A 24,450-nucleotide genomic window follows, 5' to 3' on the forward strand; every position below is an offset into this window, starting at 1 on the left:
CTGCATTTTGCAAGATATTCTCAATTTCAGGCTTCATTTTCCACCCTTTGATATCGAACCAAAAAACCTCTACATCTTTTTATAATGGCTAATATAGTGAAGAAAAGAGTTTTTTTTTTATTTATTTTTTTATCAGAAACTGGTTATTTTATCATGATCATGTAAAGTCGTTGAAAATTATTTTGCATTTTGTTAATGTATATAGTGCTTAAAAAGTACTTAAGAGGTGCTTATTTTTTGTTGAAAATTTGGCTACGCACCCTGTATATACATGTATATTAATATGTATGTGCTTGTGTTGCAGAATTTATCATCACAAGAAGAAATGAAACAACACTCATTTTTGGAACAAAATCCTCTACAGGTAATTTCTTTAATAAAAATATATAACGGTCAGTACAGTTTGATTTTTTTTGTATAAATAAATAATAATTTAAATATATTTTTTTCTGTTTTGTTAGGTTAGCCAAGTGGTTAGTTCTGACATTGCTTCTGAAATTAATGCTAAAATATTAGGTAGACGTGGTAAGTATAACCTGTTTAGTTTTATTTTATTTAACCTCACTGTTATTTTTAAAGAGTAACAGTAATTGGTAATGATTTTATCATTTGCGATTAGGATGTTATTTAATTTGTAATTATATACAGAATAATTTATATCTACTAAATAATATATAATTACATAGTTTCATGAAAAAAGCTATACATAAATTAAGAGGTTTTTTTTTATGCTATCAAATATTTTATGTGCAATAGTTATGAATCTGAATGTAAAGTTTAAATAGCGAAAGCGTGAAAATAAAATATGTTTTAAAGATGTTTTTGTATTGTAATTTTTTATTTTTTTTTATTCGTTAAAAGTTTTAAATGAAGTTTTTTTTTAAATTTTTTTAAAAATAATTTTTTGTAGATTCTACACTTTTGGGGCTTAACTTTTGAGTATTCAAAGTCAATATCACACAAACTTTATCGATTCTTAATTTCTGCAAAATTATCCTAGACTAGAAGCTAAAAAGTCTGGTTTTACTACATTTGGCCCTCCTGAAATATATCACATTATTTTGGATACCGCTAAGAATTAAATTGGGGAAGGTATTTATTATCGCTGCACACATCTATACGAGTGAAGCTATTTTATAGTTAGATATCATCTTCAGATTATCAGAATTATATTTGTACTAAAACATAAAATCTAAAAAAAGTGGAATGACAAAAAAAATTTCATTCATATTCAAATGTTTATTAATAATTAATTTTGTGAATTAAAGAAATATCAATGATGAATATCTGTTTTTCTTATATCTAAATGAGTGCAAATTTGAGAAATTATTGTTTGAAAATGAGCCTTGTTTGGAAGATTTTATTTTTTATACGGAAAAAGACACTGGTGCTTAATGCTCTATTTCATAACCATAAGTGATTAAAATGATAAATGTGATATTTTCCACCTATTGTAACCTAAATTAACACAAATTAATGAAAAAAGTATGAAAAAAATGTTTTATAAAAAATCTGCTTCAAAGGGTTATCAGGTGTACTAACTTTAAGAGAAACTGGTGTTAATCACACCTGTGGGAGGGCATATAAGTAATGAAAGGTTTATGCCTCATGAAAACATATCCAGAAATTGATTGCCCAAATTTCAAATGAGATATTCCACTATTTTAATCAGAGTAAGATACTTAGTAAATTTGATACTTATTATTTGCATAAATAAATCAAATTTTATTGTAGAATTTTTGACATTCTATTATCTTTTAACTACTTATTCAAAATATGTATGGAACAAGCTATAAAGAATATTTCTCTAGCATTCAGTTTAAAAAAATCCCATTAGTACTTGCTTTTTTATTATTTTAAATTCTTGCTTATGTCTTAGTGTAGTTTTAGAATATACAAGATCCTTCATCTTCCCTATCGTATCACCTTTGCAATGTTTTTATTTATTATGTAAAAGTTTTGGCAACTAAAATTACATGCCAGACTACATCAATTAAAATTATATTAAGTTATACTAAACATAATATAATTGCCATGTTTAAGGAATTTAAAAAGGGAATGTTCAAGACAATTATTAATATATAAAAAATTATTATCTTTGATAGTAATTTTTTTATATTTGCTCTGTTAATGTAATTTTTTTAGGGTCAAAGTTTTTAGTTTTTTGATGAATTTCCATGTTTTTAAAAGAACAAGAAAAAATTATAAGAGTAATATGTAGAAAAGGAAGTAAATAAAACTTTAGCAGAAAATGTTTTATGATGGATTTTACTAAGGTTTGGAGAAAAGTTCCTCCTTTTTTTTCGCATTGAATTGTGTGTACCAGTTTAAATGATATGGTATTCACACTGAGTTAAAATATTTTTTTTTCTCTTTTTAAAAATTTTAATTTTGAAAATGAATGAGTGAAGGAAAATCTCTAATTAGAGGATAAGTTCAGATAAATTAGGTTTTATTTAGATAAATTTGTGTCACATATTAGAAAGCAAATTAATATATTTAAATAATTTTAAGAGATTAATCAACCATCTTACTTATAAACTTGGGTTTCAAATCTTTCTTTAAAAAAATTTAAGAAAAATTAAGCCTTCAGAATTTTAGCAACTCTAACCCATAAATGCTTTTTATTTAATTTTGACTTAGATTATATTCACTTATTAATTGCGCAGTATTTTTTATTTAAAAGAAAATCTTTTTATTTATTTATTTATTTTGTAGATTCTCGAGGTGATGGGTCTAGTAGCGAAAACACCTCCACTTCAGCTACTGGTTCGCCCAAACTAACCCCAGATGGCGGCTTGAACGAAACTTACAGCCACTCTCAAAAAGCAGACAAAGATGGTCACTTCAAGAAAAACATTCCAACAGCTGGTAAAAGAGACACCTGGATGAGACAGCGACTTTTAAGACAAGGAAGCGGTGACAGTGACAGAGGATATCGTAGTGACCACGAAGTCTATCTTGCGGAACGAGATCAGTTTGGACAGCAGCAATGCTACCATGATGGCTATGCAAGCGACTGGGAGGCTTTTCTGGCAAAGCAGAGCTACGAGGGTCCTTCTAATCCAGATTCTGTTCATGGTGCACAACACTACAATCGAAGTTCCTTTCCACCCAATGATGTGGAATATCGGGGCCATGCAGAAGGCCAAGAAATCAAATCTGATGTCGAAAGAGATGGATATGTATACCCTTGGAATACGAGATTTCGATATCCTGATGAAAATCCATCTGGTTTAGTTGACGAGGAGTATCAAGCACGTATGACGCCACCTTATAATGGATACTATCAAATAGTAAATATTTCCTTTTTAAATATTACTTTAACGAATTTTCGATATTATACAAAGTTGGTCTTCAGTACATTTTTTTTTCTTTTCATGGTTATCCTAAGTTGGGTAATCTGTAGAATTCAAAACCAGCATTTTACTATCAACAATTTAATTTTCGTTTTATCTTTCAACAATTTGACTTTAAAATATACTCTAACAACAAAATTAAAATAATTTGTTAATCATTATCTAAAATATCAAAACAAAAAGCTTTTGAAAATCAGACTGAAAGTGTTAATTGTCTAAGAGATTATGTATGAATCTCAATAACTGTAAATTATAACTTATTATATGAAATATTGCTCCTTTGTAGGGCTTGAAATTAACATTGGTCTGTTTGTACGGGAATACTAAAATTAAACTCTGACCACGAATAAATAATAACCATTAGATAGTTTTTTATAGTTATATAGGTAATGTTTTATTTATATATATATTAATTACAAATTAATTCATTTGAATCATACATTTCAGAAATCTCATACCTGTAATAGAACTTTGGGTGAACTATAAGAATTTTTAGAATAAGCAAATCTATTAATGATATTATAATGTGTTTAGTGATATTAGGGGTCTGTCTAGGTTTTTCTGAGAGGTACCTATTTTGTGAAAATTTAGACACAATTTGTGAAAAATTAAAAATTATATTAAAAAATCAACACAAAAATATGGATTTATCGTTTATTAAGGGATAAAAAAATAAAATTTTAAGAAAAAGTATTTTGTGAAGCTACCATTTTTACTAAAGTTGAATTTGTGAAGATACCGTTAAACGGTAGTAAATTCGGCCTGAACAGACCCCTGGATATGTTTACAAAATGAAAAATTAAACCATTCTGTAAGAGTCTGTTGTAAGCCAGGGGTACATGGAAGTTACGGCTTCACAATTTTGTGATGTAGATTAGATACATTGAAAAATATTTTCATAATTTTTGTTCACGCTTAATCTTATTGCTTGATGTAAATTTGTAGGATCCAGTCTCAGGCCAGTTTTTTCCTGTGTATGACATGAGTCACTCATATCCTCCTGGTACTGATTCATCAACTTACATCTACGGTCGTAATCCCGGTGCTGAAGCTGCACCTCCACAGTCTTACTATGAAGATTGTGATGGATATAAGCACCCAGCATCACATTATTGGATGCCACCGCCCACATCAAATCCTCCTCCAATTCCTGCTACAAATCCTGGAACTTTACCCAGAAGATTAGGAGCTGCATCACCACGTCTCAAACGAGCACAATGTTTGAGTGTTCAGGCTCCTCTGCATGGAACACCACAAGAATATCATTTAATGCCCCACCAAGCTGTCCCAATGCATCCCTCAATGCCAAACAGTTCACCTCGACCTGGACGTTCACCATCCCCTGGCATCGAGAGCAGAGGGCCCGTTCCTTATTCTCCTCAACCCTACCAAAAATTCCCTCCTCACTTCCAACCCCAATATCCAGGTTATCCAATCACAACCCAACCTGTAAACTCAACGCATTTCCCACCTTCGATGTCAAACGTTCATCCTTCACAGTATCATGCAGCTCCCGTGTATCCCACAATGCCCACATCACCTAGAATGAAACTCCAGTCTCATATGTATCAAAATTCTGCTGTCGATGACTCAGCTTTGGTATCGAGACCTTATCCTATGATGCAGCATCCCAATCTGCACAATTCTCCGTATTACTCACCCAATCTTCGAGATCATTGCGGACCTCCTGAACCCTATAGCCATGTTTTTGGCAACACGGTCAATCCGGAAAATTTTGAAAGAGTTCAGGATGCTGAATATGGGACAATGACTTCTCCTACTTCCTTGCATTATCGCAGTGGTTCAATACCTGCTCAAATTCAAAGCATTGAAAATTGTGATGTAAATGCTGTGCAGCATTTAAATCGTTCTGTGCCAAGTATTAATATCATTCCAAGTACTTCACCACCTCGAACATCATATGTTATGGGGTCCGATGCTTGGAAAGGTATGAATAAATTTCCTTTTAAGTTCTGAGCAGTTTTTATGATCTTTATTTATTTTTATAAATATAATGTATAATGCAATACATATGCCATGCGATTTTTTTTTCTTTTTGATTTTTTAAAGTTAATTTTTGATTTTGGAAGAATTTTTTTGTTTTTTTGCACTTTTACAAATGAGTAAATTTACGAGAATGCTGACCCTTTTTACACTGTTTCCTTACAGAATATGATTAAAAAACTGGTTTTCTTTGTTGGGTGAAATTCTGTTACAATGAAGGATTGTCACAGGATTATTGCTTTTTTTTTAATAGCTCAATTTTGTTTTTGAAGAAGTTTTCTCATTTTAATTAGAAATATATAAAATTTTTACTTTGATTTAGCTGTTACCCTTTGATTCCGTTCGGTAAATTTATAAATGTGACCATAAATACACTATTTATTAAGAGGTGTAGTTTTGCTGCTGCTCATCAAGCCCCATGATCGAGGATGGATTAAAGGGGCCTAGACCCTAGATTATTGAAGGGCCCCACCAGGGGCCAACGTGAAATGCAATATGGGAAAAAAAAGCTCTTAATAGAAAAATAAAAGGAAATCATTTTATAAAAACATTTATTTAATCAGCAACCCTAATGTGGGGATTTTGTCACAAAAATGTGACAGTTTTTTATTTTAATTAACTTTTGTTAAACATAAAGGAATAGGATAAGAGAGAGAGAAAGAATCGAATTAATATAATATTCAATTTCTTTAATTTTGATAAGATATTAAATTTGTTTGGTAAATAGCTCCCCATTTTACCCATGAATCCCAAACCCTGTGACAATTTAATTCAGTTGTGCCTATGATTGTTGAGAGATTGTAATTAAAAGAGTAAACTACCTAGCAATGAGATATGAATGTTTGTTCCTTTGGTACTCGTACATTTATTGCTCTCCCCCCCCCCAATGTATTTTATTAAATTCTAAAATCCAATATCATATATTCTGAAAAAGATTTTCAAAAACAACCAAAATTTTTTTATTTGAACTATTAAGTACCTTCAGCATTTTACAGAATAAGAATATTTTTTTTGTTGCTACCTCTTTTGACTCTACTATTATCGTATAACCATTTTATCAAAAACAAAGTATTTCTACAAATTTTACAGTTGCATGCAAATTTTAATTGCATTTTTAATGTTTTGAGTTTGCAGAAAACGTTCTAAAATTTAGTTTTTTAAGTACATTTTTTAATACTTGTAGTATGTAAGCATACAAGTAATTGAATGAAAAAATAATATTTGTTATCAATCAACTTGATTTAAAAATAGTTCTCATTGTACTTACTATATTTTTTATTTTATTTATTAATTTTTTATTTTACTTAAAACTTTTGTATCAAGTTTCCATTATAAAACCAATAATTGTTTTCTAATACTAAAGTTTGTGAAACTTTGAAAGATTTTCATATCTTTAAAGTGGATATGAATTTCACGCCATAAAAACTATAATAATTCTCTTTAAAAACTTCAATATGAGATAACGTAATCATAAAGAGAACTATTTGCCATTGAATTGTTATTGAAGTCTGCTGACTTTTTCTGGGTATGTTCTTTGTAAATCTGGAATTATAGGAATGTATATGAATTAAATATCTATAAACGAGAAACTACTGTTTTTTTTTTTTTTTTATCTTTAATGAAATTAGAATTATTTGCCTTCCCTTTAGTTTCTAGATGTGTTTTCGCAAAGTTCTGACTGTTACTGGTAGCTATTTTTATTTTAATCATGATTGTCGAAACATTATCTCCAAACAAACAACGCTGCGGCTTAAATATTTTAATAGTTTTTTCTCCCTTTCAACTAAATTGTTTACTTTCTTAATGAAAGTATGCTACAGGATTCAATTTTAGACAATTCATTCAGTTTTATGTTTTGATTTCTTAAAAAAAAATTTTCCTTTATAAACATAAAAAAATATATGTTTTTTAAATTATTTTTAATGTTTTTTAAATTGCTTTTAATTAAGGCCATGTGTGCAATTTATGTTGTTTTTTCTTGTTCATTCCTCTCTTTGTGGATTTTTAATTTAATTTACAGAAATACTTCATTATTTCTGGACATTTATTGTTTGAAATTCAAACAATTGTCATCAATATTCTTTAATAATTGAAACTAAGACTTGTCCTTTGTCCTAAAAACTTGTCCTTTGTCTAATTTAGTTAAAAAGCATTGCTGGTTGTTAAAAATCATTTTTTACTTTGTCACTTATATGAGGGAACTTGATCATTTTGGTTTCGTTTCATTGATTTTAAAAATGTTATGTTACTATAGATATTAGGTTAATTTAAAAATTTTCTGGGGCTACTTAAATTTATATGTGTATATATATGAAACTTATATTATTTATCAGTGTTTAATGATTAATATTATACTTTTTACATACTGCAATTCTGTAGTGATTAACTACCATAATACAATTATTATCAGTCAATATAACTAAACTCCCAACATATTACTAAGCAAAATGATTTGATTTGATATGTTCAGTCATTTACCTGAATTAAGTTATCATTTCCGCAAGTGCTGAAGCCAGATATATCAACAATATCAAGTATTATTTTAAACGTGTGATTTTTAAAACTATTCATTTTATTTTAAGCTGCATCTGTGGACCGAAGCTGACAGTGGATGAATGCAGGTAGTTTGAATGAAACACTTTTGTTTCAAATTGATTTATTCTTCAAAAATAAAAAAAATTATAAAATAAATAATTATAATATTACTTTTAATACATTTCTAAATCAATTTTAATCAACATTAATTTTTTTCTTATAATTTATATTAAAAATCAAATGGCATATGTGTTGAAATTATTTTTAGTATTATTATTTTTGTTCTTTCAGCGTATGACCTTATTATGTTGAACATTTTATGTTTATTCATTTGAATCATTATTATGTTATTTTAGTTTACACATTAATTTAAAATATGTGAGATTTTATAATGGAGGAACTAACTTTTAAAATTGCGTTATTTTGTTACAGCATTTTATTTTGCATGTAAATAACGTGATTCGCTTTTAGCCAAATACATCTTCAAGTAATAATTTATAAAATAAATAACATTTTTGTTTGTTTTTTCTTATAATTTTATTTCTTTTTTACTGATGTAATTTTTAAATGCTTTCTATTTAAACATAACTACCCAGCTAGCTAATTTGTTTTAAATTCCACCTCTTATTGTTCCACTTATCTTATTCACGCTCTAATAATTTGAAGAATGATTATAATTGTTCAAGAAAATTTCAGTGTGGGATCAATATAATATTTACTATTAATGGCCTCTTATTGTTCCTTTTATCTTATTGACGCTCTAATAATTTGAAGAATGATTATAATTATTCAAGAAAATTTCATTGAGGGATCAATATAATATTTACTATTGATGGCCTCTTATTGTTCCACTTATCTTATTGACGCTCTAATAATTTGAAGAATGATTATAATTATTCAAGAAAATTTCAGTGAGGGATCAATATAATATTTACTATTAATGGCCTCTTATTGTTCCTCTTATCTTATTGACGCTCTAATAATTTGAAGAATGATTATAATTATTCAAGAAAATTTCAGTGAGGGATCAATATAATATTTACTATTAATGGCCTCTTATTGTTCCACTTATCTTATTGACGCTCTAATAATTTGAAGAATGTTTATAATTATTCAAGAAAATTTCAGTGAGGGATCAATATAATATTTACTATTAATGGCATCGTGCCATTATCAATCGTCATTTCAAAAATAAAATGTCTGACTTGACTGCATTTTGTAAGCTATAACATTAAAAACTTGCTTAATGACTACAAAATGGTAATTATCTGTTTAAAGATAATTTCTGTTGGTCATAAACCAAACACTCTATGTATTTTCAGTAATTTCTTCTAGTTTAAGTAAAACTTTTTTTCATTTATTATTTTAATTAAAACTATACATTTTTCATAACTGTTTGTACTTTCAGGAAACTCTGCTGGTGTTTCTCCTACGAAAACTTCATCAATAAATGCATCATCTGAGGGAAAGAAAGAGAATACTTCTCCACAAGGTTTTCATGAACCAGAAAACGCTGCTAACAATACTTCCAGTGCAGCAGAACATTCTTCAAAACCAGCTGCCAATGATACAAAAATAAAGAATTCACCACATTCACGAGACGAAAACTCCAAAAAGCACTCTGAAAATTTAGTTGAAAAATCAGATTCCTATGTTGTTGTATCTCCAAAACCGAAAGTGGCAACTCAACAGGTTACAGAAACTAATTATAATACATTAGCTAGGAATAAAGAGGAACACGCGAATCCGATTGGTGGAAGCGAAACTTCGAGTTTCCGCAGACCCGGCTGCTTCCAAGCGGTTCCTGTTAATATTCCTAGTGTACATTCCATGCCTCGAAAAAAAGAATTTTCCGAGGCTGATTCTTCACAGAAAAATGTGATATCTTTTCCTAATACTCGAGAACAAAGCGAATCAAGAAATGATGGGAATACCCAGCATACGACTGAACCGGACACAACAAAAGAGAATTCCAATACTTTACAAAAATTAAATTCAACTGAGCCACCAAAACAAACTAGCTATGTTAGCGGAATTATTAAAAATATTAATAAATCTTTCAGCGAACACAGTAAAGATTCTCCAACTGCACCTGTTAATTATAAAACAAATAGTATCAAACACCCTGGTACTGATGGTGTAGATAAAGATTTAAAATCTGCTACGAAGAGTGTTACAAAACCCGGTTTTCCTGTACCAGTTTCAAACAGTAATGCAAGCAATTCTAACAGACAGAGTGATTGTCCTCCCATTTTACCGAAAAAGGATAAAAATGCTGTGACTATGCGAAATATAATTACAAATCCCGATTGTAAAGCAAATCCTACTGTACCATTACATAATTACAGAACCGAAGAAGCTCGGAAGCAAGTAGGTGAAACAGAGAAGAGAAATGAGAAAAACAAACATTCTACTCCTCAAAACACACATTTTGAAAGGAAAGATCAATCTTCTTATTCGCAAAGTAAAATTGCTATTGAAAACACCAAAAATACAAAATTTTCCCAAAATTCACCCTCTAAGCATTCGGGTAATAATCCTGTAAAGCAAAATCATACTTCTGCGGGGAAATCATTTGGTCAAGATTCGAAACCAGATCATGCTGAGAGTAATAAAACGTGCTCATCTGATAAAAGATTTCAGAAAGTACTACCCCCAGTTGATAAATCATTTCATTTAAAACCCTGCACGACTCGAAAATCTCAAAGCTCCCCATCTCCTGAGCCTCCTCTCACCCCTGAACATAGCCATAATCTAGAGACTGAAAATTATAATGAAAAAAATAATAAAAACACTAGTCCTGCTTTGCCTCCGAGATGTTCGTCTAATCGCCTTGAAAATCGCACGTCTGATCCACCTGTCGTACCACCAAAAAGAACTACTAGTATGAACGAACCTGGTGAACCAATTAATCGAACGAATGTACAAGAACAAATTCACTCTAATAGGCCAACAATAGACCCATCAGCACAACCTAACAATGAAAATGATGCTGTGCAGAAAAAAGAATCGGAACTCTCTAAAATTTTAGTGGATATAGTACAGTCTAAGGAAGTGAATAATGAGTTGAATGTTCAAGTTCAAAAAGGTAACATGCCTGACCTTATTAGTCGGATGATCCCTGTTGAAAAGGATACGTTAATTATTCTTGAACAACCACCTAAAGTTCTGAAAAGTGTTAATTCTGAAGAGGATGAGCTTTCGAAAGACAATTTCTCTTTTAATAAAGAGAAGGAAAAAGATGGTACACCAGATTCTCCGAAACGCCAGTCTTGGTTCTTTGGATCTCATAAGAATTCTTTAGTCGTAAGTTTTTTTGAGATCATTTTAATTACAGTAGGGAACCGATTATCCGGAACGGTCGGGACCATCGCTGTTCCGGATAACTGATTTTTCCGGTTTTCTGAATCGCTACAAAAAGCCGTTTTTTTAATTGTTAAACCCAACTAAAAAAAAAAAAAGAAAGAAAGAAAATTGGAAATAATCCTAAAAATAAGAAAAAACAATGAAGTAATACACTAATGATTATTTCCAAAATGATGGTAAGGTAAACATCTTTAAAAAAGAAAAATGGTAAAATCTTGCGAGGGAAAAAAAAATTTTTTTTTTTAAAAATGGCGAGAAAATGTATCGAATTTTGTTCCGGTTTTTTAGTTTTCCGGTTTTCGGATAACGGGTTCTGTACTGTACGTCGTTTTATATAAACTTGCTATAAAAACTTATTTTTCAATGAATTAATTTCAATATTTGTGTGAGTATTCTACATGGTGCATAGCGTTTTTAAAAAGTACTCAAAGGAGCTAATTTTCGTTTTTTAAAAACCCTTTAAAGGTGCTTTTTTTATTGGGTTTTTTTAAAAAGTGCTTAATTTTCCCTTTTCGAATGAGATTTTTTTCTTAACTCTGTCGATTTTCGCTGCGTATTATGCGAAAGCGTACTTTTCACATTGTTCTATTCAACATTTTCACAATTCATTCAAACACAATGCATTTCAGCTTACTGTCGGTCTGTAGCGTATGCAAGCGCAAATCATTTTACACGTGTGATGAAATGCTTGCGTGTTCGCAATTGTGTCTACTGAGCTGGGTTAAGTGTGATTCTTGCGCTCTCATATGCAACTCTGCTGCATTTTGCAAGATATTCTCAATTTCAGGCTTCATTTTCCACCTTATGAGATCGAACTGAAAAATCTCTCGATCTTTTTATAGTGGCTAATATAATCGGAAAAAAGAGTTCGAGATCAGAAATTAGTTATTTTATTATGATCGTGTAAAGTCTTTGAAACCTTATTATAATTTTTTTAATGTATATGGTGTTTAAAAATATTCTTTTAGTGCTTAAAAAGTACTTAAAGGGTGCTTATTTTTTGTTGAAAGATTTGGTTACGCATCCTGTTCTAAATATATATCATAACTAAAATGTAATACATTATTAAATTATGTGTTCAATCTGCCAAAAAAGAAAACAAATCCTCCTTAATATCTTTTGATCTAATGATAAAACTTATATGTTGTACTACATTTAAAAAATAATAATGATAATTTATAGACTATCACAATTTCTTTATATGCATTTTTTTGCATTTCCCTCATTGTTATTGTTAATTTTTAAATTGGTAAATATTAAAAATCATTTTTACTTTTTTTCAAAGTGACTAAATGTATTCAAAATTAAGCTAGGAATTTCTTAATTGAATTCAGAGACTTTCTTTTTCATGTGTTGTAACAAAGTTTATTATTTTCTTTTTGGTACAGTTTCCAGTAATAGTTTCAAGAAACCCTGAGTTTGGATTTTCTATTGAAGGAGGCATTGGATCACCTAGAAATCCTGGAAAACCTCATGACAATGTAAGTGTGAAGTTGTGATATTAGTTACACATTAAAATTTGTAGATAAATGATTTCTATAATAATAATAAATAAATGTATAATTTTTAAATTGCATTCTGTAAAATCCTTATTGCTTCGAAAAATTTTTTAATGCAGTTTCTATTGTGTAATTCATTTACTAAAAATCTGAATTTTAAATTTTGGTTGCTTTGTTGTATTATTCATATTTTGTATTTATTACATTTAGTGTATTTTATTGTATTCATTACATTTACCTTATTAATTCTCTTTTTTTTTTTCAGGGTATATATGTTGCTCATGTTATAGCTGATGGACCTGCTAGTAATTTATTAAGACCTGGAGATAAAATATTACAAGTATGGCATTCTTTTATTTTATTATTTTATACTCTTACATATGTAAGATGTTTATTATTTTATACTCTTGCATATGTAAGATGTTCATATTATAGAATCCGCTTACTATTTTTGTTATAAAAAGTTATAATAAAGTCAAAAGTAAATTAGATTTTTAATGCTTAGCTTTCGTCATCTGTGTTAAAATTTACACAATAATGGATGCAGTTATTGCTTATGTATGCAAATAATCATAAATCTATATATTAATAGGCTAGCAATATTTTGTCTCGCTAAAAGCTCCCAAACTACGCAACAGAATTACACAAATAAGGTGTCGTTTTAAAGGTATTGTTATGTAGATGTGCAATAAGGTCTTAAATTATGAAAATTTCCTTTAATTAATTAATAAAATTGATAATTCAGTTTCAACCAATGAGAATTCAGCAAATCATTTTTCGGGTGGTTCGCATAAGCATTGTTTCCGTAAGCATCGTTTGATTTAAAGCATTTCTGAATTAATAGATTGATAAACAAAAATAAGAGTGGATAAAAAAAACGGAACTGAATTTCTTTAAAAAAGAATTCAATATCTTTAGTTCCTTTGATAAATTTTTAGTTTCATGATAAATTTTTTGTTTCGTTACAATAGAATGGCAATGACATCGTGCGAATATTCAAACCAAAACAAACGTGCAAATATTCAAATCAAAACAAACTTTCTACAATTATTTTGATTTGAGATTTAAAACGATATCTTAGTTATTTAGTTCTATTTTTACTTATTTAGTGCCTGCTACCTAAATAAAATGCCTGTTATCAGGCGTCGAAATATCTCTGGCAGACGTCAGAGAAATGAATGGCGGAATTCTAAACGGGAAAGCATTTCTTATTGAGATATATTCTCTGCTACAGCTCCAAATTTCTCAGCTACATGAAGAAAAGATAATCAAATTGTGAAGGGGGCAGAGAAGTGTATAAATTTCATTAAGTAATTGATTTCAATATCTGGCATTTTTATTTTAAAATTTAAATTTGTTAAAATGTTTTTATAAGATTGCGAAGCAATATGCAATGGAACTGCGAAGCAGTTCTGGGGGTTGGCGAGCAGGGGGCGGCCCCCTAGTATATTCTAAATGCAATACATTTTAATCATGCTAAAAATGGAATCGGTCTGAAAAAAATCAGGTTTTTTTTTTTCATGAGTGTTTGTTACCCTGCTGTTAATTTTTAATACTACTTTACACTTTTTATATTAAAGTTTTTTTTTTTTTTTTTTTTTTTTTTTTTTTTTTTTTTTTTTNTTTTTTTTTTTGAAAAAAAAACTATTTCTCAAAGTTTAACCCTTTTGTCTTAAACTTTACTTTAACGTCTAAAAACCTAGTGGGACACCCTGTGGCAGAATTTTTTTTCTGACTTTCTGCGACAAACTTCCCTAGCACTAATATTTTGCTTTAAGATACTTTTAATTATTACAATTACTAATTTAAAGTAACAGAAACGTTGTGTTTACAGAAGAAAGTATAGAATAAAAATTTTTAATTGTAAAAGTAATATTTTTTTAATTCGAATATTATATGCAATTTTCACGCATTTTGTGGGCGGAAAAATACATTCATTATTTTCTCTTTTGATTTTTGTAAATTATTACACTAATTAATTCGTAAATAAATAAAACGATATTAAATTAAAATGCGTACATAAATTAAAATTCGTAATTTGGCAGCAACTGCCAAAATAATGATCACGTATGATGCGAATAGGACTCTTTAAAAAAGAGATTCTCAAATAGGACTCTTTAAAAAACTAGATTCTCAAATAAGTGTATGTAAAATATGGAGTTCTTAAAGGGAAAAAAATGAAAGAAAGAACTTCATTTCTAGAGCGAACTATGTTTTAAACTTTCACGATTTCTGAATTTTTTATTTTAGATTATTATTTTGAAATTCTAGCTGAAGCCAGTCATCACATATTTTTTTATTAATATCTCAAATGAAAATAGAAAAGTCATGATTATTTCTTTCCTCTCTGATGCGCAAAAAAGACATCTTTGAAAAAAAAATTGTAGAAGAAAAACTCTTTTTTCAAGAAATTATGCAGAAAGGAAAACCAAACTTTTCCCAAATGAAAAATCCTTCTGCAAAAACTCTGTAATATTCTGCGAAAATGTCGCCGCAATTCTGCCACGGGGGTGGGACACTTATGTCCCAGCTCTCCAATTGTCCAAATAATTCCATTTTTTATTTTATTTTAGCAGAATATTGTTATTTTTACCTTATTTAATCTACTAAATTCGCAATTTGTCTTTTTATTGGAAAAGAGAAAAACTAGTCTTGAAAGGGTTAATACTTAATCCTAATTTTCCTTTTTTAATTATTATTCAAGGTTGATGGGAAAGATTTTACACATTTGGACCATAACAAAGCAGTAGCAGTTTTGCAGGAGTGTGGTGCTACCATATCACTAATGGTTTCTCGAGAATGAAGCAAGCAAAACATAATTTCCTAAAATTAAGCAAATCTGCAACTTCACATTGTGCCTTTGTGAAGTTTAGCTGGCCCGTATCTTCTAAAATTTATGGTGCTGCATTTAAACAAAATTCTAAATTTCCGGAGTTTTGATCTATGTTTTAGGTATAAAATGACGACTGGATGGTATACTACTGGATGGATATACTACTTATTTATAGATTTGATTTTTAAAAAAAATTTTAATATTTCTATTGTTTTAAAATATGTTTTTCTATAAGATATTTATAAAAAAATTACATTGGAAAATTGAACTGACTTATATCAGTTTTAGTTTTGATTCTTTAAAAAAAATCTACACTTCCATATAATTATAGTATACAGCAATTTTTTTTAAAGAAACTTAACTATTAAATTATTGGTGGTTATAGATCTAAGGAAATTATTTATAAAATGAACACACTGTGATGCAGATGTTTAATTTATTGTACAGAAAGCAAAAAAACTTTTACTATAAATAAATGGAGGTATATCATGCATGATTGTTCTTGAAACTAGCCACTTCATGTGATTTAGATCAATTATGAGTATCTTAAATATGGCTGCCAATTTCACATTATTAATTTTAATTTCTCTAATAGTATTTAATTGTTTCGAAAATTTTAATATAAAAGTAAACAATTATTTTTTGTGAAATAAAAATATAACAACGTATTATAAAAACTTATTTTCCATATGACATTTTATTTATGATAAATATTTTTAATAATTATTATTTATTTATTTATATTTGTTTAGTGAGCATAGCATGTATCAACTTTAAAGTCATTATAATTTGCTATGTTTGTTGCAACGAAGTCCTATATTTCAACAAAAACTAACCTTCAATGGCTGCCCAATTTATAGCTCAATTTGTTTAAGCGCTTATACTTATGACTCACTCACTTAATATTCCAGCTTTCAGTTGTTTGTTGGTACTGCGTAAAACAAATTTTATCTGCTTTTTAATGACATTAGATTTATGTAATCAGATAGTATTGAAACAATTTGGATTTTGCAAGTTTCTCTTATTTTAATCAAAAAAATCTTTTATTTTTTTTATATATATTTTTGAAAATTTTCCTAAATTGTGAAAGTTTTAGAAAATTCCCCGTCAAAATAATTGTTTCTCTGTTTATTATTATTTAAGTAATTAAGTTGTGACCTCTAAATAATTAAATAAACTCCATTTTTAATAATCGCTTTGAAATTTTCCTTTTTAAATATTTACACAATACAAATTATTATTTGCAGAAATTTAATGAATAAAAATATATTGTAATTATCTGTAATTGATGCAATATCTATCACTTTTTGAAATTATGAGTTCAAAATTACAATAAACATTGTAAAATCAAGTCCATTAAATGTCAGTCGTAGATTGAAAATATTGCAGACTATTTAAATCTATAGATGTTAGGGTAATATAGTTTTGTATTTTAGAGACTAAAGATACTTCCTTTGTCTAAAATATTTTAGACATTGTGAAATAGTTAGCATGAATTTATATTATTTCATAATGGAATTTTATTATTTCCGTGTTAGCAATTAGGTTGAAATTATTTTAAAGTTTGCTTTCTAATGAACAAAAAATTTTCGCTTTTTTTTCTTTAATAATCAAAAAATGTTTACTATGCCACATTCAATTTTTTACTAGCTCACAGTAAATCCAAAATTTAATTAGTTTTTAGTTACATTGACTTGACTATGTCAGTTTTGTTTCAGAATATTATAATGCATAAAAAAAATCTAACAAAACTTTTCTATTAATATCTATGGGAAAAAAATTGAGTTTTGTTTCTTAAAAATTTTCCCTTTTAAAATTTCTTTTTTGAGATTGGCAGTTATGATTTGAAGAAATGTTTACTCATTGCATTTATTTATTTATTACATTTTCTTTAATGTATATACGTTTCAACTGTGTCAATTAGCTGGATTTTGAAGTATGCTTAAGATGTTTTTGATGCTTTCAAGAAAATTGTTTTAAATAATGTTATGCTTTAGAAGTTTAATCTAAGTGATGAATAAGTGTATTTGTGTGAACTTCTGTGTTTTTGTGCTGTGTGTTTGGTGCTAATTGAATAGTGTGTCATGAGCTGTACATATTTGTATGAGTATATATAAAATATAATATATATCTATATATATATATTTGTAAAGAGAGATTTGTAGTTTTGACTGTTGACTATACTACTCAAAGACATTAGTAATAATGCAGAATGCATTTCACATTTGTAGATACAAGATAAAAACAATATTTGCTGTACCGTAACTGGTATAGTTGCTCAAAAATGTGTGGCAAAGTGTTTAAAATGTGAATACAATCTAATCACAGTTGTGTTTTGAAATAGGAATTATCATAGAAAAGTTAATTTTTAAGTCATGCATTTATTATTATTTATTGCTTTTTTGTGGAAGCATTACTTATGCCATATCAGATATCCTATAAATACCTTGGATTATAAATCACATATTTATGAAAATTAACAGTTAATAAAAGTTTGTCATAGTGTAAATATTATGAATAGTTTCAGACCCTGGGAGAAATTTTAAACTAATACCAAAATTTTTAAAAAAAATTGTAAGAATTTTTATAAGTGCTATGTTATATGACCAGCTCTTATATACATATATATAATAGTAGAAATCTGTTCTTAGTTATTTAAGTATGTTATTTGCTGATAATATCATGCTGACACAATAAAATTGTAAAAATAATTTTCCTATAATTTTGTAAATTATCTGGATACTGAAGTTATAGGTATACTACTGGATTTTGCCAGTTTCTCTTGATTTAATCAAATATTATTTATATATATATACATGCTTCAAAAAATTCCCTAAAATGGGAAAGATTTTTTTCCAAAAAATTCCTATAAAAATAAGTTTATTAACTCAGTTTATTGTTTGCTTAAATGTTTAAATGAATGTTAGAACTAAATAATGAAGTAAATCTTATTTATGATAATTAGTTTGAAACTTTTCTTTAATAACTGTTCTTTTTTATTCGAAACTAAATTAATGATTGTGTTATAATAATTTAAAATGAATTGAATATTTATTATTATATTTGATTTTACATTTCCTGTGTCTAAAATAATTTAGGTATAACAAAATAGTTAGTGTGAAATTGATATAATTTCATTAAATCTATTGGATGTTTTTCCTTTTCACGTTGGCAACAATGTATCTGCTCTATTCAATGGGTCTATTTATAAAATGAAGTAAAACCAAATCATTTTGGTTAACTGGATATTTTACAAATGCTTATGAGTTTCAGCTGTTGTATGGCTGCTAATTAAATTTATTAGATATTCATTAATTTTATTCGTTTGGTGTGAATTTTACTAGTTTATTTTTTTACGTGAAATCTCTTTTATTATTTGAAATTTATCTGCAGAATGAAACCTGAACTTTTTTTTGATATTAAAAAATAAGTAAAATGAAAATTCTGTTTTTTTATTTATTTATTTATTTTTTTTTTTTTTTGTTGCTATATCATTGTTTTTAAAACATAACTCTAAAAGCATCAAATTTACTTTAAATTATACACTTTTATATATAAACGTAATATACTCCCTTACACAAAAATAAACTGATATGCTATAAATTTTTAAGTAATCTCATCTTTATGTATAAATATTTATTCGAGACATTCCATTTTAGATTATTATTTTCGTTTTTTAAATTTTTATTGTTGCACAAAAGTAATCGTTAATGCAGTATAAAATGCATGGAAACTTTAGTAATAAGTGAATCAAAAATCAAAAAATTCTGGTGATTTATTTTATTTATATTGGTTTGTATTAAAATATTTGTGTTATTGTAACAAATACAGAATGATTCATCTGTTTGCACTGATATTTTTTACCTTTCTATTATTAATTTATTTTTAACATATTGCATTTATTTATTTATTTTATTGTTATTATTTATTTTTTGAATTTAATCCTATTCCTCTGCTAAATTGAATTAAAAAAGAAACAGCTTTAAGAAAATGCAGTAGACGCTTGATTAACCAGGTGGATCAAAAGTTAAAAAAAGTTTTAAAGCTTTTATTCAATTAAATATTATTATTAGCTAAAAGAAATTAACAGGAAGGTTTAAATAGATTTACAATTCATATAGTTAAAAAGGAAAATTGACAAATTTTACTAATTTGATTTCTTAACATCATTATTTCTACAGGTGTGCTTTCATTTTCTTGATCCATGTAATTAAGTAAGGACTCTATGTGTACTAATGCATTACTATGATGATGAGATGCATTTTTCTCATCTCTTTCTGGACAAATTTCTTGTTTCTTCCGGATGCAAAATCATCATCGCTTAAAATTTTGTGACATTCCAATGAGGAATCTTTGTTAATTCTTGTTCCACTACTTCTTTATTTAGAATAGTCCAACGTTATCAAATCTTCTAAGATTTTTCTTATCAAATGTACACTATTGTTGTCATCTGTTGGAATATCATTGTCAATAAAATGGCCCTTCACGATTTTGTAATTATGGCACTTTTTACTAATTTCCATGCTGCATCTAATTAATAAATAATGTTCGGGATTTTTTTCCCCAAATCATCCTATCCTTCCTCTACCAATTTAAACAGCAAATTTCTGTGATATATTGTTTTAAAATTTGGAATAACACTCTGATCTATGGGTTGAATATGAGCTGTCACATTTCGGAGCAGATATTTGACAAAGATATTCCCATCTGTTTTTAAAGTTTCTTCAGACAGGTGGCTAGTTGCATTGTCCAGCAAAAGAACAGTATTTTAAGGAAGACCAATATCTCCCAGATGCTTTCTTTTTAACTTTAGCGGCACAATCAGCACCTGATACAAGAATTACGACAACTCTCTGTTGGTAAAACCACGGCTTTATCTAAATCTTCATAAGTTGAAGTTTTCATTGTTTTTCTATCACACATTTCTTTTGGGCTATCTGAGGCACTTCTTTTGGGCTAACCAGCAACAGAACAGCTTTTTGAGGAAAACAGATATCTTCCAAATGCTCTTTGAAACAAAAGTTTGACTTTAACGGCAACTGATACAGGAATTCCTGTAGCTCTATGTTGGTAAAACCATGTATTTATCTAAATCTTCAAAGGCTGAGGCTTTCATCGTTTTTCGATTATGCATTTCTTTTTGACTATCTGAGGTTCTAAAAAATTCGAGTAGCTTTGTTCCTTTTTATAATGGCTTGCACAGTTTGATCACCAATCTCATATTCACTCATTAATGATCTGTTTGCACATTTTCTGATTTTGCAAAATTATTTCCTGCTTTTGATTTTTACTAAAAGCGAAACTTATGTGTTTTCAATAGTTAATACTACAAACAGAATGTAAAGAATGTGGCAGAAGTTTAATCTGAAGAACACTGAAACTGCGACCACGATTGAAACATATCTCATCTTGATCCTGCCCCAACAACATTCTAGATCCGTTGGCTTACTTGAGGTCAGCTGAACAACTTCAATACAATAGGAAGGAAGGGTGAAGAAAAATGCAGTCTTCCCGCACATTTTAACAGCCACAATCATCATTTCACTTCTTTTTTCAATGGGCGTCCCGAATAATCTGATCTTGGTTAATTCTGAGTCTACTTGTACATCAGTTATTAATAAAATTGCATATTTTAAATTTTTAGTATTTAAATAATATCTTAACATGAATTTAAAACATATCACTACATTAAAGTAAGTTTCAATTAAGATAATTCACACAGTTAACATAATGAATCCCTTTTAATAATTCACCTTGCAAATTTGATTAAACTGAAAATGATGGAATGATATGTAAATAGTAAAAATGTTTAATATTGTAAATTAAATAAATTTTTTTCAATTTATTTGATTCAAATGTAGAAATAAGTGGAATTGAGTGTCATATTGAATACTTTTTTTTCATAAGATAATTTACAAGAATAAAGAACAAATAAGTGTGCCAAAATGAATTTAGTGTATGTATTGTCATCTCATTAAAAAAATGAATAAAATTTAAAGACAAATTAATAAATATTTATGTCCATTTTGTACAAAAACTACATAAAAGTACAAAAATATATTTAAAAAAAAATTTATAATGAATATTCACAAATGGCACAAGTATAAAATATGGATACTTGTTACGTAAATTATTAATCCAATTTTAATTAAAATTAGAGCTCTTTTTCATTTAACAACACAATATCAATCGAATTGGATAACAACATGACAAAATGATTACATCCTTGTTGGATGGTTTGGCAGGGCAGAGACTTTTTATCTCCCCGATATCATTTACTCGAGTCGGGGGGGGGGGGCTACATTATTTCTTACCATAGTGAATTTAATTTTTTTTTTTAACTTAATCAATTTTAAAAGTTTTTATTAGAAATTCATGGAAGTTGAAAAAATTAAAACAAACTATTTAATCTTTTTTTTCTTTCTGAAAACATAATCGACAGTAGTGGTGGCATTTATGTTCATAAAATGCAAATAATTTTTAGAGTTAAAGTGGTATATAAAGAAGTTAACCTGTGATAATTTCCATCTTAGTTTGTAAAAGAAAAAACTTGTAAACAATTATTTTTTAACAGCATATTGTGGGTAATTACAATAATAAAGACCAGATTAAGATTGAAGTACAATTACTTATTAATTTTAACTGACACTAATTTCCTTAGTAAAATACTTATAAGACAGAGTAAAAGCAAATGCAAAGGATCAAAATATTTTGCAATTTAATGGGATATATGGGAGCTCATCCAATATATCTTTCCCATAAACGTTATCTACATGGGTGCCACTCTTCAGTCCTGAGGACTACAATCAGTTTTGAGAAAAACCAGTGAGCTGAATTCCATGCTACTTATAATTTCTTTCCATTATTTTTTTTTTAATGTTTGGTTAACAATACAGTACCGTTATCCGGAGAACCCGTTATCCGGAAAACCAAAAAACCGGAACGAAATTCGATAAATTTTCCCGCCATTTTTTTAAAAAAAATTTATTTTTTTCCTCGTAAGTTTTTAGGATTTTTCTTTCTTTTTTGAAAGATGTTTACCTTACCATCATTTTGGAAATAATCATTAGTATATTTCTTCATTGTTTTTTCTTCTTTTTAAGATTATTTCCAAATATTTTTTTTTTTTAGTTGAGTTTGACAATAAAAAAACGGCTTTTTGTAGCGATTCAGAAAACCGGACCATTCAGTTATCCGGAATAGCGATGGGCCCGATCGTTCCGGATAATCGGTTCCCTACTGTAGTTTAAAAAAATTATTACTTTTTAATTAAAATATTATTTTTCTTAAAATAATGATGAGGAAGTTGGAATGATAGAACTTCAACATTTTCAAATGTTTAATCTGAATCTGTTTGAATTTTTCCTCCTGATGTTTAGAAATGCTTAGAGAAATGAAATAAAATTCTCAAATTGAGATTATTTTTAAAAAAAAATTATAGAGCTAGAACTGAAAATTTATGATGATGTAGTAAAAAATAAGTAGAGATATGAATGGCTTCAAGAAAAAAATAGTGGTTTATTATTCTGCAAATAGTGTAAAAAAAAAAAAGGATAAGCGGTAGCTTTTGTTTGCTGTAAAAAAATGATGAAAAAATTTTTTTTTAGAAAAAATAAGCAAGTCATTGATTTAATACGTTGCAATCTCATGGAAAGGTGATTTAAGCAATAAATTTTTGAAAATTCTGTTGAGCAACACTAGACCGTGTTAATTAGTCAAAAAGCAAGTTCAATCTTGAGATTTTTTTGCAGTGGCACCCCTAAATTGTATTGGTGAGTGGGAAAGTATGTATGCTTCTGCAATATATTTTACTAGACCCATAATTGTCAGGCAACAATAAGGCCCATTTTGTCAGTATTGTGTTGTGTAATTAAAAAGTTGCATTAAAGAAATTGTGATATTTCGAAGTAATATTTTATGTTTAAAAAAAAAGGTAATATTATTCATCGTAATGAAAGCGAACCTTTCAGAACAACATATCATTGTTCCTGTAGAATTTAAAATTGAAATTTTAAATTTGTTAAATAGCTTTGGTGCTTTTAAACATGTTGTAATGAAAGTTATAAGTTTTAAAATACGTTACTTAAATTCAACTATTATGTTGTGCATTTGTAATATAAATTTAACATGATATGTTATGTATGTCTTTCATTTTATATATCATTGTTATTTGAATGATATATTTAACAGTTGCTGAGAATAAGTGTTTTAAAAGCTTGGTATTGTAGATTCCTGCTATTTCTATATATATTGAATTTGAATATATTTAATTGCCTATTTAAAATGAATTTAACATATTAATAACCTGTATATATATGTGCCAAAGCTTTTTCAAATTATCTGTTTAAAAAAATATATATATAAAACAACGAAAACAGAAAATGTGCTGGAAATCAAATAGAAGATATCTGTGATTATTTAATAGTAGTCTATTATGTTGTATAAATGAAAGCTGTTTGAGCATTTATGAAAAAGAAAAAAATTTGAAAAATGATTTTATTACAAATAACTCTACATTTTTCTTTCTCTTACATAATGTACGCAATTTGATTTATGTATATAACATCTTTTAATAATACTTAAAGTTAGCAATAGTTTGTATCCTAGTATTGTTGAATTTCCTATTCCTTATATTCATATAAAATGCATGAAAAGAAGCTATAATGTCAATAAAAAAAAGGCAGTTTAATTTCTACTCTTTACACCTGCAACCACATTTCACTGTAGCATTATCTCAAAATCTTCAAAAAAAATTTAAAATTTCTTTATTATTATTAAAATAATAAGATTAATTTTTAATAACTCCTAAACAGATGTGCCAACTATTACGATTTTTTTCCCTCTTTACTATGAA

At 27.9% G+C, this 24,450-nt stretch overlaps 2 protein-coding genes across 2 annotated transcripts in view; both read left to right on the forward strand.

The window, feature by feature from the left end:
* LOC107440676 (uncharacterized) overlaps positions 1–15,790 on the forward strand; it is a 60,422-nt gene extending 44,632 nt beyond the window's left edge. Inside the window, exons 16-23 of the mRNA XM_043053289.2 lie at positions 305–364; positions 462–525; positions 2,719–3,296; positions 4,305–5,307; positions 9,307–11,204; positions 12,653–12,745; positions 13,029–13,103; positions 15,468–15,790. Of these exons, the coding sequence (XP_042909223.1) occupies positions 305–364; positions 462–525; positions 2,719–3,296; positions 4,305–5,307; positions 9,307–11,204; positions 12,653–12,745; positions 13,029–13,103; positions 15,468–15,566 (3,870 nt within the window). The 3' untranslated portion in view covers positions 15,567–15,790. The remainder of the gene's footprint in view (positions 1–304; positions 365–461; positions 526–2,718; positions 3,297–4,304; positions 5,308–9,306; positions 11,205–12,652; positions 12,746–13,028; positions 13,104–15,467) is intronic.
* The window catches only part of LOC107440675 (NADH dehydrogenase (ubiquinone) B15 subunit), a 123,070-nt gene that overhangs the window by 46,071 nt on the left and 52,549 nt on the right, over positions 1–24,450 (forward strand). The window lies entirely within an intron of this gene.

This window comes from Parasteatoda tepidariorum, chromosome 9, assembly GCF_043381705.1.
Source record: "Parasteatoda tepidariorum isolate YZ-2023 chromosome 9, CAS_Ptep_4.0, whole genome shotgun sequence".
Lineage (NCBI taxonomy): Eukaryota > Metazoa > Arthropoda > Arachnida > Araneae > Theridiidae > Parasteatoda > Parasteatoda tepidariorum.